The 17365-nt window shown below is 40.8% G+C and overlaps 1 protein-coding gene across 1 annotated transcript in view; it reads right to left on the bottom strand.

The window, feature by feature from the left end:
- FBLN7 (fibulin 7) overlaps positions 1-17365 on the bottom strand; it is a 736014-nt gene that overhangs the window by 59900 nt on the left and 658749 nt on the right. Inside the window, exon 5 of the mRNA XM_085612121.1 lies at positions 11801-11938. Within this exon, the coding sequence (XP_085468247.1) occupies positions 11801-11938 (138 nt within the window). The remainder of the gene's footprint in view (positions 1-11800; positions 11939-17365) is intronic.

The raw sequence follows: 17365 nt of genomic DNA, 5'->3' as shown, positions 1-17365 counted from the left end.
AGTCCCACTGAGTGTATCAGGGTCTGCCTTGTGAGCTGACACAAGCACCAAACATAATGGCAGTGGATTGTGATCACTACTGCAGTTTGGCGTTATCTTAAAGTTAGAAACTGCAGATATAATTGCATAGAGAGATAATACTGTGACCTATAGTGCTGCAGTTGTGCTGCAAGCGTTACCTCTGTTAAAGATGGGAGCCAACCATTTGGAAGGGGACAAATTGCTGAAGCAAGTACTAAAATACACTACATCAGAAGGTTATTTTAAACCTTTCCAATAAGATCATGAATGAAATGTGCTAATCTTTCTCCATATCTATCAATATACTCACATACCAAATTAAAGGAATGATTACATAATCTTGGATTAAAGTCTCCCGCCCAAATGACTTTGAAATTCGTCTTACAGTTAGTGGTAAACGTCTTTAGTTCATATTCCAAATTGTCTATTACCTGGGTATATTGATGGTCACAGATGGTAGCTGTTAGACCTGGCTTGTCCAGGTTTATCCTCAGACTTTTTGCTTTTCGGCCTTCTGTTTCTGACCTATTTTTGTTGGTTTTATGACTCTGGGCATTTTACCACTGCTGATCAGTGCTAAAGTGCATATGTTCTCCCTGTAAATTGTGTTTATGGATTGGCTGTTTTGATTTACTGGTAAGTCCCTAGTACAGTGCACTGTGTGTGCCCAGGGCCTAAAAAACAAATGCTGCTAGTGGGCCTAGAGCACTGATTGTGCCACCCACATGAGCAGCCTGTAAATGTAACTCAGACCTGCCACTGCAGTGACTGTGTGCTGTTTGGTACAGCCATGTCCACCTGGCAAGTGCACCCACTTAACCTTTCCTTTTCTTACATGTAAGACACCCCTAAGATAGGCCCAAGGTAGCCCCATGGGCAGGGTGCAGTGTATGTGAAAGGTAGGCCATGTACTGAGGTGTGTGACATGTCCTGATAGTGAAATACAGTGTATTTAGTTTTTCACTATTGAAAGGCTAGCTGTCCTATTGGATAGAATAGGAGTTTATTTATAATATCCTATAAATATAACTTCCCATGTGGACAAGATGGAAAGGTGGTGTTTGGTATGCTTGAACTCAGAATATAAAAAAACATCTTTCAGTAAAGATTTTTTTTTTTATTATTGTGTATTTGAAAATACCATTTTAGAAAGTGGGTATTTTCTTGCTTATCCATCCTGCGTGCTTCTGCTAGTTTGTGGATTGACTGTCTGGATTTTGAATGACAGGGGCCCCCCGTGGGGGGTGCGGGGATTGACGTGTGTCCTGCCTTACCTGGATGAGTCAGGGCTGGGCTGAATAGACCTGGGCTGCATTTAGAGTAAGGGAAGGAGATTTCTTTCAATCCTGAATATGCCTAGTCTGCGTTGGACAATGCTGTCTCCACCTCCTGCCGGGCAGCTGCACCAGAGATGACAGGACTCGTTTTGGCTGGGGTTTGGCTGGGCAAAGAGCTTCTCTGCTACTAGAGAAAAAAGGGATTTGTGCCTTAAAAAGTGGGGCCTAGACCCCTGAACTTTAGATTACTGCTGAACTAAGGAATCTTTGCTAAAGAGAAGAACTGGGAAAAACTGGAGGAGGAGTACTGCCCCTGTGCTGTGTGCTGCTGGGCTTGGCCTGCAGTGGTTGCTCCTGTCTTGGACAGGGAAAGGACTGGACTGTACTTTTATCATCCTGCTGTTAGAGTTTTCTTCAAGGGCTTGAAGTAGAACTTGCCTCCTGTTGGAAGTCTCAGGGATGGACAAGACTTCATAGATTACTTCTGGGATTCAAGAGGAACCTTTGCCAAGGAGAAGAGCTGGAGAACTGATGAGAAGTACTTCCCCTTTGCTGTGTGCTGTCTAGGGTCGGCCTGTAGTGGCTGTTTCCGCCAAGTAAAGGACAAGGACTTTGATGTGTGCTGTGTCCCCTGCTTGAGGAAGATCTCCAAGGGCTTGAAGTAGAGCTTGCCTCCTGTTTTTGAAGTCTCAGACAAAGACTTCACCCCCAGCAACCCTGAAGTTCCTTGCTGGGAGTTCCGACCTGCCAGGAGGTGCCTGCTGCATTTCTGGGCCTTTGGAGGTTGTTCCTGCTGTTGGGAGCTGGGAAAGTAATGCAACAACGAGAAGTGTGACGCATCCGCACCTGTTTCTGAGGTGTCGCTGAACAAACCGACGCAGCGTCTGCCCCCTGCTCGAGAAATCACCGCACGCCGCATCAAGTGCACTGATCTACGAAGTCCGAGATCACTTCACCAATTCTGACGCAGGCCCAGCTGTGCGGCTGAGAAACTGAATCATCCCTATCCAGATGCATCGCATTTGGGCGCCACCCCTGCAAAAACACCGGGCTCGCAGTAAGAAACCAACGCTTCACCTCCCCGCACAACAAGAAACTGACACATCACCTCCCCTTCAGTAAGTAACCAATGCATCACCACCCCTGCGTGGCAGTAAGGCACCGACACGTCACCTCCCCTGAAGTAAGGAACCGACGCATCACCTTCCCTGGGCGTAAGGAACCGACGCATCACCTTCCCTGCAACAGTTTTTGTTTGTGCGCTTGACGGATCCAAGGTACTTTGTGTGAAGAGTGTCGCATCTGCAATTTGGTTTGTACAGAACTGTTTCTACCTTTTAAAAGTCATATTTTTATTACAGTATTGTGGATTTTTGTCGTTTTGGTCTTGTTTGGTTTACATAAAGATTTCTTATTTTTCTAAACTGGTGTGGTGTCCATTTTTAGTGTTTTCACTGTATTACTGTATGCGTGCACAAATGCTTTACACACTGCCTCTGAGATAAGCCTGTCTGCTCATGCCAAGCGTCCAAGAGGGTGAGCAGTGGTTATTTTAGGAGTGTATCCCCCTTATCCTGACTAGGAAGAAGGGCCCCTACTTGGACAAAGGTGCAAACCATTGCCAACCAAAGACTCCCATTTCTAACAGTATTATTGAAACTTATGAGCAAAATATTTTATCGCCTGTCAAACTGTTTATAAATGAACTAAAAGCAGCTTGAAGTGCATTGGGAGTTCACAACTTTGCCAGGGCAGGGAACTGAGATAAAAGTTGCCAATCCCCCCCTTGGGTCTCCCCCTTCCTTGATGCCACTGGAGATTTAGACAATGATTGACTTCGTATTGTTTCCATTTACCTCACCTAATGTGGCAGCTTGGCCTTGTGAGCAAGAGTAGAACATCACTTCTGGAACGTTCGGCCGTCCATTTTGTTCACTCGATGTGACGCACTTTGTTTTACCTTCACATTGCAATCCATTATACAAGGATGCCTTCCTGTGGAAAAGAAAATCCCCATCTGAAGCAGTTTCTTTTTCTTTGGAGACATCACTTTGTGCCCCTCAATCGTGTGTCTATGCTTACTTTTCATATTCAAGGCTGAATCACTCTGGGCTCTTCAAGCCTTCATGTCTGCAGCTTGTCATTCTGCACATTCCTTGGCTCTTGCTGCCATGAGTACTTGCTCCAGACTTAGTGTTTCTCTCAAAATTCGTCATCTGAGTGAATCAGAAAGGCAACCATCTATGACTCTGAGACGTATGACTTCACAATTGAAGTCATTGAACTTACAATGTTTGATGAGCGTATCAATTCTATCGACAAACTCATCAATCGTTTCACCAACTTTCTGCCTTTTTTGGCTGAAAATGCATCTTTTGTAATCAACCCTCTGCATTGGATTGAACTTGATTTTACTTCCTTTACTTCTTCACCTGCAAGATTTTGGAGATATTTGATGATCCCGTTATCTGATTATTCCAGTACAGCAGGGAAGTCATCAAAAGTTTCGATCCAGGCCGTCCATCTGATGCCAATGTTCCCCATTTTCGGAGGTATTGAAGGGAAACAGTGGTTTCAGGAAAATGGCAGCGCTATAACTAGTTGTGCAACTGTCGACGTTAAGAGTATGTGCTGTTCAGACAGCACTGGATGGGCACCAAGTTTTGTACTTTCTAGAAGTATTGGCCCAGTACTTGAATGCCTCTGGTCCACTCACCGGACGCAGAGCACCTTCTTCCTCTTTTATGGTAAGTACTTGTTTTGTCTCTTGCATGTGTTTACCACTGGTTTCCACTGCCTTTAGCTGTTCTCTGTATCTGGCTGCTTCGACTGAGGCGCTTGTGGCATATATAAGTAGTTTGCTGGACCCCGGCAAATGCTCTGTGAGAGCACAGTCAGTTCTTCGGGTTATGTATCCCCTATCTCGTCACCAGTTGTAGTGTCCTACCCAGCCTCAGAGCACGTAAATGATTATGCCACACATGGAGCTTGGTATTACACTACTTTATTCCTCAGCGTGTAACCATTAACTGAACATTCTACAACATGAATTCTATCATACGCACCCAAGCACTTACGTCACTGTTCCTTAGAGTCCGCCAGGAACCACAAGGGTTTTGTCATCTCTAATTCACAAGACAATACATGCACTTCTTGTTGTATCTTAACATCTGGTAACCTATGGGTTGCCTTAGCAACAGAGTCTGCATTGTTATGAGGTATCCATGGGGATGGGAAGGACGGAAACCGGCAGAGGAGTGCTGGCGGTTGTGGGCTGAAGACGTAATGGGGGTTGCTCTCACTGACTCATAATAAAGACCTTCTTCCATATACCAAGTCTGCTTGTCATAAAAGTGGCGACGCAGGATGGGATCGTTATGAGCAGACCAAGCCAAGAAGAAGTGAGAACCAACAACCCCCGGAGAAGCACACAGTGATCAGCATCGCGATCCCTGCTACAGGATTAACGAGGACGTCTTGTGAGTAAGATTGTCGTCGAGTGAGAGTGGATTGCCGTGCATTGTGGAACAAGAGACAGATCCGCAAGCATTAAACACTGTGCGATAATATAATTATAAAAAAAAAAGGGCCCCAAGAGAACGCGACAGATTTAAAGGATTTACGCGTGTGCAGAAAGACATGGGGTGGCAGCAATGCAACTTGAGGGGGAACTGAGTAATTTGGACGAAGCACTGGTGTTGATTTTGGCATAAGACGTTCGCATTGGGATTCCGGTGGAGTGCACGTTTTTCCCTCGAGGACTGTATGATTGTGTTGTAACGAACAAGGATAGAGTTCGAGGCACAAGGAATCAAAGTTGTAATGTCAATCAAATCCCGTGGGCGCATCATTTAAAACATAAGCCAAAACATCACGCGTGCTTACCCTTAAGAAATAACTGTCGGCTGCCATAGATACACATCGCGTGAATCGGTTTGGGTGCTCGCTCTTCATTGCCTCATACGTCAGAAGCGTGCGGTGCATTATGGGAAGGGCAGTGCGTCATGACGCATGATTCGTCAGCGCTACGGGACTACAACACGACGTTGCCATAGCAACCGTCCACCGATATTCACAGAGAAAGGGAGCTGCATACACGGACAGCACAAAGGAGGATCAACCAAAACAAACAAAGCAAGACTAATTCAAATAGTGCAAAAAGCGGAACATACAGAATAAACACAGGACTTACTTTCAATAATCTACATTTCCATTTGGAGAAGGAAATATTTGAGAGCCACAGAATACACCACATGTGAACTACAGACGACGGTGACTACGTCAATTGTGTTAGTTTGTTATTTTGTTAACTATGTTCACATTGTTACACTATCTGATTTTTTTACAAAAATCGTTTCTTAATTTTCATAAGTCAAAACAGCACACAATTAGCCAAAAACACTGTGCATACATAGTATTGATTATAAATTTGACTACGTAATAACATTTAAACAAACAAAATGGATATATCATCCATCATTGCTCCACCCAAATTTTTACAAAACCCGGGAGAACCCACGTTAGCTTGGGAGGACTGGATAGAATCTTTTGAAACTTATTTAGAAGCCATTGGTGGGGAGGATTTCCTAGCTTCTAGAAAAGTAGCGATATTAAAACATAATCTAGGTATAGAAGGGAGGAAAGTATTAAAAACATTACCTATTGGAAATGTTCCGAAACAAATAGTTATTGATGATAAAACCAATGATGATGAAAATAAGGAGGAAAGCGATGTAACAGAAAGACAATATGAGGAAACAAGTTTAATGGATGAATACATAAGTGTAAAGAATGCATTAGAGGAAAACTTTGGTAGAAAAACGAGCATAGTAGTAGAAAGACATAAATTCTTTTCTAGATCTCAAAAACAGGGAGAAACTGTAGAACAATATATTTCGGTCCTAAGAACACTTGCGGCCACATGTAAATTTAGAGACCTTCACGAAGAAATCATAAGAGATCAATTCATAAATAGAACTAGTAACACTAAAATCCAAGAAAGACTGTTAGATTTGAATAACCCGACGTTAAAGAAAACCATAGAAACAGCAAGAAGAATTGAAAATACTTCTAAATATGTAAAAGAATTAAGTTCAGATAAATCAGGCACAGCCAAAGTGTGTGTAGTAGAAAAGAAAAATCAACAACTAAGCAATAAGAAAGAAAACAATAGCACTAAAACACACATTGTTCAAAAATATAACAAAGCGTGCTACAGATGCGGTAGCACAAGACACACAGCTGATTCTGAAAAATGCTATGCAAGCAAGGAGAAATGTTACAAATGCAAAAAAATAGGCCATTTAGCTCGCATGTGTAAGGCAGGATCTGTATTCAACCCAAAATGGAAACATCCTGTAAACGCAATAGATGAAAACGTAGAGAATGAGAGTTCAGAAAATGAAGGAGAGGTAGAAATAATGGTCATATGTGATAATGTTATAAACGAAGTATCAGAGAACTACAATCCACCCAAATGTGATTTAGGAATTAATGGCACCAAGATAACTGTGTGTGCAGATTCATGTTCTCCATACACCATCATAGACAAAAATGCATGGGAGAAAGTAGGAAGTCACGACTTAAAAATTCCTGATGTTGAACCGGTAGGATACTGTGGAGTTAAACTTCCTTTGTTAGGCTATTTTGAATGTACACTATCTCACAAAGGCAGGACAGCTAATAGTAAAGTATATGTGGTGGAAAGGGGAAGAGCATTATTAGGATGGTGTGAACAAAAAAAATTGGGAATCACGTTAAATCCAAATCATCCACAACAAGTTTTAACCACTGAGGATGCGGAAATCAGTAAATGGTGTACCAAATTTCCAAAGCTGTTTAATGAGAAGCTAGGTTGTTTACAAAAATTTGAACACCGTATAATACTTAAAGCGCAAAGTGTACCGTGTGTACACAAAGTAAGGAATGTACCCTTCACTTTGAGAGAAAAACTTAGATTAGAGCTACAAAGATTGTGTGAGGCCCAGGTGATAGAACCTATAGAATCATCAGAATGGCTTAGTCCAATAGTTTTGGCACAAAAACCGGATGGAAATTTACGCATGTATGTTGATTTGAGAGATTTAAATCGCAACATTCTCATTGATCATTATCCATTGCCCCACATAAATGAAATGGTATCTTCTGTGAACAATGCAACATACTTTTCTCTGATTGACCTATCTAATGCTTATCACCAGATCTAATTGAATCCATCTTCCAAACACCTCACATCTTTTATCACACCAGAGGGAGCTTTCCAATTCATAAGAATGCCGTTTGGCTTAGCATCGGCATCAGCGGTTTTTCAGAGAGTAATGTCAAGAATTTTAACAGGACTACTTAGAGTATTGGTGTTTCAAGATGATGTGTTAGTTTGGGGTGCAAATCGATCAGAACATGATGAGACATTGACCAAAACTTTAGAGAGATTGCAACAAGCAGGCCTAACTGTAGGAACCAAAAAGTGCAAATTTGGTGTTCAAGAAATTGAATATTTAGGACACACCTTATCTAAAGATGGGGTCAAACCTAAAAAGAAATTATTAGATGCTATTACAAACGCTCCACCACCTCAAGTCATAGAGCAATTACGCTCTTTCCTGGGTCTTGCGGAATTCTATTCCAAATTTGTCCATCATTTTGCGGACAAGGTGCACAGACTCAGAATTTTAATGAAAAAAGGAGAAAAATTCAATTGGACAGAGGAATGTCAGAACGATTTTATTTTTATCAAAGAACAAATAGTAAAGTCAGTTCATTTGAAACCATTCAATCCTTCACATCAAAGCATTATAGTGGTAGACGCAAGTGCTTATGGCCTAGGTGCTGTTCTCATGCAAAAACACTTGGATCGAGAACGAGTAGTGGCATTCGCGTCACGCACCTTGAAAGGAGCAGAAGCCACCTACTCAGTAACTGAGAAAGAAGCACTCGCATGTTGGTGGGGTGTAACATATTTTAGAAACTACATATGGGGCACTCGTTTTGAGATCAGATCAGACCACAAACCACTAATAGAGTTGTTTACTACCAAAGGAGCTGCAAAAGCTCCTTTGGTTGAGTGATGGCAAGGTGTGGAGTACTCGAAGTATAACTTTATGTAACAAATTGGAAGTGAAAACCTGTTCATCCAAGAACTGTGACAACAGCATTATCAAGGGTCATGATGAAACATGCAAGGACAAGCGTGCCCGGATGACTCCAAGATGGCTTAATGATTATGTGACTTATTAAGTATTTCCTACATATGTTAGAATGATTATAATCTCTAATGTTGTTAGGGATTAATGTACACTTGTTATTTCTTTTGTATTATTTTATTATAAAGAAGGGAGATGTGTTGTATCTTAACATCTGGTAACCTATGGGTTGCCTTAGCAACAGAGTCTGCATTGTTATGAGGTATCCATGGGGATGGGAAGGACGGAAACCGGCAGAGGAGTGCTGGCGGTTGTGGGCTGAAGACGTAATGGGGGTTGCTCTCACTGACTCATAATAAAGACCTTCTTCCATATACCAAGTCTGCTTGTCATAAAACTTCTTTTTAAAGCTTTGTCTGCCTCCAAAATTTAGTGGTATTCCCTGAAATGGTGCTCAGGTTATCACCTTACAAAGACATCTAAGAAGCATTGAGTGAGAAACATTATTTGGGCAACTCTTTTACTACTTTGTCCCGCTTAACTATTTTTTGTTTCTTACAAAATGTGGCAATAATAAAGTAAGGAGGACCTAGAGATTAGTGTGTATTTGTTAAGGAGCTCTAAAAGTTAGGAGCCCCCAAAGTTGCTTTTCATGTCGGAAAGATCGGCTTAAAAAGCCTGTCATGGAACCAACATCATAATCCCCATGGTGTAAACGCCGTACTTAGGCGATTATGAGCAGCCTCCGACTGGCCGACGGGCTCCTTGAGCCCGTCAGAAACCATCCTGTCTGACCGGCCAGTTTCAAATTCGACAGCCTTATTATCATAATAAGGCTATTGGATTTGAAACCAACGAGGCTTTCCGACTTACATCATAATCAGGACCTTGGTGTAAGGTGGAATAGTGCAACAAAGATGGTCACATAATGAAATGACTGCATGAATCAATGATGCATTTGTGGCGCCTGCTGTCACTAGTGGGAAAGTGTCGGGCAAGCCCAGTAAAAAAACGTGGCAGGAAAAACAGTTTATTAATTAGGATGAATGAAAAGTTCTCCAGAACCCTAGATGATCTCCTTAAAGGTACCGGTTAATTTGTTTTGAAGGCAGTAATGGCCAGAAGTGTGACAAGCATGGTGCACATAACAGAAAGATTTAAAGATGACTTTCAGGGATAAGATGTATGGGGGCATTTGACCATGAGGTAGAGGCTAACAATGAAGCAAACTGCTACATGTGGTATCCCCGGAATTCTAAAAGCGAGTAGAGCGGCAGCCCTAGATGTAGCGAGTTACAGTAGTGTAGACAGAATAGAATGACTGCCTGGATTGCTGTTTGAGAGTGAACTGATGGAGGAAGCAATAGAGATGTGCACTGCAAATATATATAAATAAAAAAGCTAAGGAAACGTTTTCAACAACATACAGCAATGGACATTAAGATTACTTACCTAGTAAATGAAAAATGACCATGTTAAGCGTATCAAAAATAATTAATTGAAAAATAGGTACTTGAGTGAAATTGAGGTTACAAAGCAAAACCCCCAAAGTCCCCGAAATCCCATTTAGTTTGTCTAGGCGAGCAGTCAGAAGCACACTGTTTTAATTATTCATTAAAATTTATTTCAGTGGCATGGACTTTTTTTGGCGTTTCGTTGAACATCTAATCAGATAAACTCACACATCAGAAGCTGGGTATGTGGTTTTCATAGTTGACCACATTTGATATAAACGATCAGGACATTTTAATTTTATTTACATAATAATTAGGGCCCCGTTGTATGGTATTTATTTTTTTGCCATTTCTGTCTGTACTTATCCATATTTATTTTTTGCTAATTTTATCTGTATTTATCCATATTTATTTTGGGTTTTGTGGAAAAAGTAAGCTGAAAATAGTATATTTCCACATTTATTTAACCCATAAATATACACTCATGCTTGAATGTCTGCCAGGGTTCAGTGCTATGAACACCCGCAGAAGATAAATCAGTGCACTTATAAGAAAATATGCAAATTTCAGTATTACATTTGTGAATATCTACTGATGTTAAAGCCTCTTAACTAAAATTCCATTCTTCTTTAACCCACTTATTTATCAATCCACACATCTATTGGCCTGGCAGTCATGGCAAACAGTATTTAAAATTACTCAAAAAGCAAACCAATTTCCGTTTTTATCCACATTTAAAAATAAATACAGACAAGAAAATGAATGTTTTCTGTCTGTATTTATCTGTAGAATCAGTAAAAACGGAAAACAGGGAGCCTTAATAATAATAGAAAGATAAATGCATATTACCGTAATCAACGAAAAATATAGCTGTCTCAAGACCAACTTTATTTTGTTACTTTTGTTGGTTGTATGTCAGAATATTGATGCAAAAATAAGGTCTGACACAAATATAGCATCCTAATTATGGTTTAAAATGTAGCACCCCATTGGATGTACATATTCTATTAATTAAATCCAGAGGGGCGTCACTTTCATACCAGGGCATTTATTTCATGAGTTTTTCTGAGAACGATATTCTGGTACTCTGCTGGGTAGGTAACTAACTCTTTGTTGCAGTTCATTTTCATGCAAATTATGGTTTCAATATTTTGAGTTATATCACTGAATTATATTGTGTTGTGTTAACAAAATTGCCGAATATGGGACACAGAGAGAATGGGAAGTTTTAATTAAAAAAAAAAAAAAGAGCTGTCACTAGAAAACAATTTTTTTACATTTCATATATCATTCGTTATAAAGGACGATTTTAAAAGACGTAACTGGGAACAAATTGACACGTATAATGTATGGTTAATCATGAATTTAATATCGACTGGCTCATATTAGGAATTTTAATGCTTGTAACTTGAAAGTATTTACTTGGTATACGTGTATATAATCCATCAGTAAATTAAAACTGCTTCCTTTATGTTTTTAGTCTTCATGAAGTGAAAGAATTTGCAATTCAGGTGTCAGCAAAAGATTTACGTAATGAGAAAGAATGTAAATTCTGAAGAATAAGCGTTTAAACCAAATTACTAATTATTTGGATGGTTACTGGCTAAAAATTATGAAGACTGAAAACTTTCTCATTACATTGAGTAGTCTGAGCACTGAAGCTACCTAGCTTTTCTATTGGATATGAGAGAGAAACATAGTGATGGATTTTTAAAAAAACATTTTACTGGATCTAAAAATTCTCCAGTATGTACTTTATCTCCAGGTAGATGGCTACTTGAAATTGGAATATTTTAGGATTTTGGTGACATATTGCCTTATTCTGTCCAAGGGCATGATCTGAAAGATGTAAATTTAGCACTTGGTGACAACTTACCACCAGGAGTTTAGGCAGTCTAGCACCTACCTTGACATATGCTATTGTCTGCGGTGCCACTCATATGAAAGCCAGCATCACAGCTGCAATGTTGAGTCCTGTCGATTTTGGCACAGCGTGGCTTGCGGCTGAAAGCTGGATCATTGACAACGCTCCACTCAGGTGGTGCTGGAAAGATATAAAATACAACAGTATATCACTGGATGCATGAAAAAAACTGTTCATTTTCAAATCTGTTCACCATGGTGAACAGGCTACTTCGGCATCTCCTAACGTTGCTTACTGCCAAGCGGAACAAAAAGGATGTTTATGCGTTCTCATTACTTCAAATTGGAATCGGTAAGCTATGGAAGGCACCCAAACTCCAGAATAATTCTTCAACTACTTGGTATGGATAATTTGGCATTCTAGATGAACATGTTCACAGTTAGTGCAGAAGGTGGCAGTGGCGCCGCCACTAACAGAGGGTGGTGGGCAAGGCAGGGAAGGGCAGGGTGGGAGAGAGTGGGTGCAGGTGGGGCGGGACATGCTAATAATAAGAGGCCTAAGCGGGCAGGAAAGACATTCTGCTCAGGTGATGGAGTCTGTGGGGTTTCTCCAGTCCAGCTGCTGAATGGATCCGGGCGGGAGAAACCTAAGTGCGCATGTGTGTTTTGGTCGGCCTGAGACAGCAGGCCAAACACATATACATACTTAGGAAGTGCACAAGCACTCCTCCTCCCACCTCCCATGCCCAGCCCCTGCATGCACAAGCTGGCTCAGAGCTGGCAAACGCAAAATAAAATGGTGCTAGAGCATTGCTTTTCATTTGCTGCCTCTGTGCCAGGCAGTGGGGTGATGCTCCTCCGCCATTGCGGAGGAGCAGCCACTGGAAGGTGGTTGCAGTTCAGGGGAGATATGTGTCCACACACCTATGATTCTCTAATGTGGAAAAAACAAATTGTTAAACCTTCAGATCCAACTAATGCAAGGATGCTTGAGGCCAAGAATTCCTTCCTTGCGAGTGCTCCATTTGATGACATAGGAATTTGGCTTGCTTTGCATCAGGCTCTGCCACAACCACTAAAGCAGATGGTGTATAACCAGAAGTATCCATAGCATGTATCCTATAAGGGCAAGGTCCACACATCAAGGAGGCCAAGGAAGGCATCACTTCAGTGGCACTATCCAGCTACAAAGGCTGTAACCCTTCCATCAGTCACGGCTGCTCGAGGGAGTGCTGCGGAGCGGTGGGGTGGGGCGGGGGAGGGGGAGGGCGGTGGGTAGTAAACACCGGTATACGGCAGAGTGGAGTTAAGCCAATAAATAAATAAATAAAACGAATCACATTGCGCGCGCTGCATTGTCTTGCAGGGAGGGGGCGGGATCTCCGGCGAGTTTCCGGTTACTTTTTTCTTTTTATTTTATGGCAAGGGGGCTGCGTGGCCCCCCTTCCCTGGCCCACTTTTGGCCCTGGGGACCCCATTCCCGGGGCCTGGCAGCCTTGTTTTTTTAAATTATTTTTTTGGGGGCTGCGCTGCCCCCTCCTTGAGCCCTCTATGGCCCTGGGGAACGCCACCCCCCAGGGCCGGCTCCTGCAATGTCCCGGGGTGCCCACCCCCGGGACATTGCTGTTTGCTATAGCAGGTCAGGAGGACAGGAAATCCTACTCTCGCTTAAACGAAGCAAAGCAGGATTGCTTTTGAGCAAGGGCAGCTGCATGTCAGCATTTCGGCAGGATCCCCTGCCTTGATCACATGTAGACCCAAACTCTTAACATGAATATAAGTGTTTTCCTACCACCACGTGATACAAAAAGACATATACAAAAGACTACACAACATCATTAACTTTCTCTTTAAAGTTCATTATTGCAATTCCATTTTTTAGTTTCTCAATTTAATTCAGTTAAAACATGCTGGAGTAATCTAATGCTTGTGTTGATAGCACTGCATTTTAATGTTTGTTGTTTCAATGTTACTTCTGCTTATGTATTCTCCCTCCATGCTCATTTACTTGATATATATATATATATATATTTATATATATATATATATATATATATATAGTTTAGAGTAGTAAATCTTAAGTATTTTAATCTATGCCATTAATATAATGTTAAGTAAATACATCTCACTAATATGTAGTACTATATATACATATATACCGATATAAACACACACATATATGTGAGTATCTTTATATATGTGTATATATATATATATATATATATATATATATATATATATATATATATATATATATATATATATATATATATACATATATATACATACATACATATACATATATATCATTTTTAAAATGCAATGCAAATATTAAAAATAAATATTTAGCATTATATTATGTTTATGTTTATTTCTTTAAATGTACTAATATAAAAACATATTATATATAAATGTATGCATATATATATATAAATATATGTATGCATATATATATATCTATATATCTATATCTATATACCACGTGGGTTACGAATTCTAACAGTCCCGGATCATAAAATAATGAGGGAGTGGGCTGAACCGAATCTCGACTCATCCAGGCGATTACTTGTCATACTTGTCAAATATGCAGTAAAAGACCGTGCAAAGCTGCAGGAGCAAATTGAGGTACTAAATGCCGAGCTGAGGGCAATTGGGCCAAACAATGAAATGACAAAAAGACTTAAAAAAGAGGAGGACAAGATTTGTGAAAGAAAGGCCTTCAAATTTCATTGAGACCGTACAGATTATGAAACTGGGCGCATATTCACGTTTGCTAAAAAATATGATGCACTCACAGTCTCAAAATATGGAGAAGAACGAGCTGTCTATTTGCACAAAGAAAATATGTTATAAATATTATAAAATTAAAAAAAAATATATACTGTTTGTCTTAAACTTTGAGGTGCTGTATAATATTGATGGGTTACTGACACAGTGAACCTGTACAGGTCATGATAAAAGTAATATAGGTCAGGTAAGAGGTCTTCAGTGTTAGTACCTTTTGCTCTTCCACCTCCTCTTGGACCTTAAAGTACTACAGGGGGTGCCTTTCTCCTTTATAATAGGCAATTGGAGACGGTAACATCGAATGAACAAAGCAATAGTCAGATGATAATTAACCTTACAGACGTGGATCTCAACAAAGCAGAGAACCAACTACTAGCCCTAGGTCTGTCCTACTGCCCTGTAAGCTCATTTGACTGTGCAACCACCAGATTGGATATTTTTAAAAGCATAAGAAAACTTAAAATGAAAAAGTACTTTCTCCAACACAACAAATCAATATCTGACGGGACTGTAAAACAGCCAGAACAACCGATAGTTAGTCCTCCTTGTTTCAACCTAACTGCATCAGACATGCCATTTCTATTAGACCTGCAAAAATTTGCCAATGAAAATAGCAATTCAACAAATACTAACAGCAGGGAAAGTGTGGCTATCAACACTTTGACTAGACCCACTTCAACCGTTACTCCGTTCAAACCCTGATCTACCTTCAATCCCATCACACCCAGGGACTCCATTGACATTTTTCAGGAGCAGGTAGTGACGGGCATCAAGCGACTTAACCACAGAATACAGAGGACCACAAGACAAAAAAATCAACAAACAGGAACTCCAATACCATGTGTTGATGGACAAGCTTAAATCCAACAAGGATATAGTCATTCGCAATGCTGACACAGGTGGGAATTTGGTTTTATGGAATAAAACCGAGTACATGGAGGAAGCAATGAGCCAATTATCAGAAAGGAAATGCGATCGCCGCAGTGACCAATTGGCTTTGAAATCCATGTACAATGAATACAACATGAAATTGGTGGCATGGAAGAATGAGGGGCTTTTGACTCTCCAAGAGTATAAATATCTACGGAACGACAACCCGGTAACTCTGATATTATACTTTATACCCAAGATACACAAAAATGCTCCCAGCCCCCCAGGATGGTCAATCATTTTTGCGTGCAACAGTCTCCTTGAAAGAACATCGCAATATGTAGATTTTTATTTACAAGAATATTTACAACATCTCCCTTCTTATAGCAGGGACACAGGGGACTTTCTATCTAAAATACATAATTTTGATTGGCAGGATGACGTTTTACTCATTGCTTTGGATGTTACATCACTTTATACGTCCATTAACCATCAAGATGGGTTGAGGGCGCTCCAACATTATTTAACAAGAAGACCCCCTGACTTTGCACAGCATAGCAAAATGCTTTGAAATATGGTTGAGTTCTGTTTAAGTAACAAGATTTTTTTATTCCAGAATGTTCTATACCAACAACAACGAGGCGTAGCGATGGGGGCCAGCTTCTTCCCCATCTATGCCTGTCTACACATGGGATGGTGGGAGGAGGTGATCCTTTTGAAGGAACACACCGCCACGGTCACCAATAATATTAAGATCTGGCTAAGATTTGTAGACAATCTCTTTTTAATTGGGCAAGGTACCAAATGTGAAGCTGAACAATTTAAAGAACTAAATGTTAACAGCCTTAACTTGCACTTTACAGCCTCAATCAGTTCAACAACTGTAACTTTCCTAGATGTCCAGGTCTACATTAAGAAGGGCCGACTTGGGACTAAGTTGCATAGAAAGCCAACTGCGGGCAACTCGGTACTTCATGCTGGGAGCTCGTATCCACAGCACTTAATACAAAGCATCCCATATGGGGAGATGCTTCGGCTTAAGCGGATCTGCAGTTGTGAGGATGACCTGAAAACAGCCCAATTGGCTAGCACAAATAAATTTCTAGCAAGGGGTTATTCATTAAAATGTATCAACACTGCTATTAAGAAAAGCAACGCATTAACGAGAGAGAGCCTTGTCAATAAATCCACTGAGATAGAAAACACGCAGACGGAGGACACTCAAATTTTCAGGTTCATTCTAGGATACAACAGGCAAGAAAAGGCCTTTAGAAACATCATCAGAAAGAGCTGGCCCCTAATCCTAGATGATCCTGTTATTGGTCATCTACTCCCCAAAAGAGCAGCCATAACCTACCGTAGGGCACCTTCCATGAAGGACACACTAGTCCGTAATCATCCAGTCAACCAGACCAAAGGTACTTGGCTCTCCCAAAGGTAGGGATTCCACCGCTGCAAAGTTTGCAAGGCATGCCAATTTGGAATTAACAAAACATCTTACAAAACTCATTTCAGTGACCAAGAACGGCCTATTGGCAAAGCCCTATCCTGCAAATCTGACCATGTGGTTCATGTGCTGGAGTGCCCCTGTGCCCTGCAATACATAGGTAGTACTATGCTACAAGGGCACAAGAGGATACTCCAGCACATCAGGGCCATTAAGAACCAGGACACCACATATCCAGTGGCCCGGCACTTTGGTGAAGTGCATATTGCAGATCCAAAAGACCTAAAATATTATTTACTTGATGCCATCCCACCCAACAAAAGAGGGGGAGACAGGGAAAAAGCCCTTAGACGACTGGAAACATGATACATTCTAGACCTCGACACCATGTCCCCGGGGGGCCTCAATATTACAGAGGAACTCTACACTTGCCTCTAACGTTATTTTAGGGACCGTATCTGCACTGCTAAAAGAAATATACATCATCTCACACCTTTAATTAAA

Source organism: Triturus cristatus, chromosome 6, assembly GCF_964204655.1.
Source record: "Triturus cristatus chromosome 6, aTriCri1.1, whole genome shotgun sequence".
Classification (NCBI taxonomy): domain Eukaryota; kingdom Metazoa; phylum Chordata; class Amphibia; order Caudata; family Salamandridae; genus Triturus; species Triturus cristatus.
The sequence above is the reverse complement of the archived record's forward strand: the minus strand, read 5'-3'. Positions and strand labels throughout refer to the sequence as shown.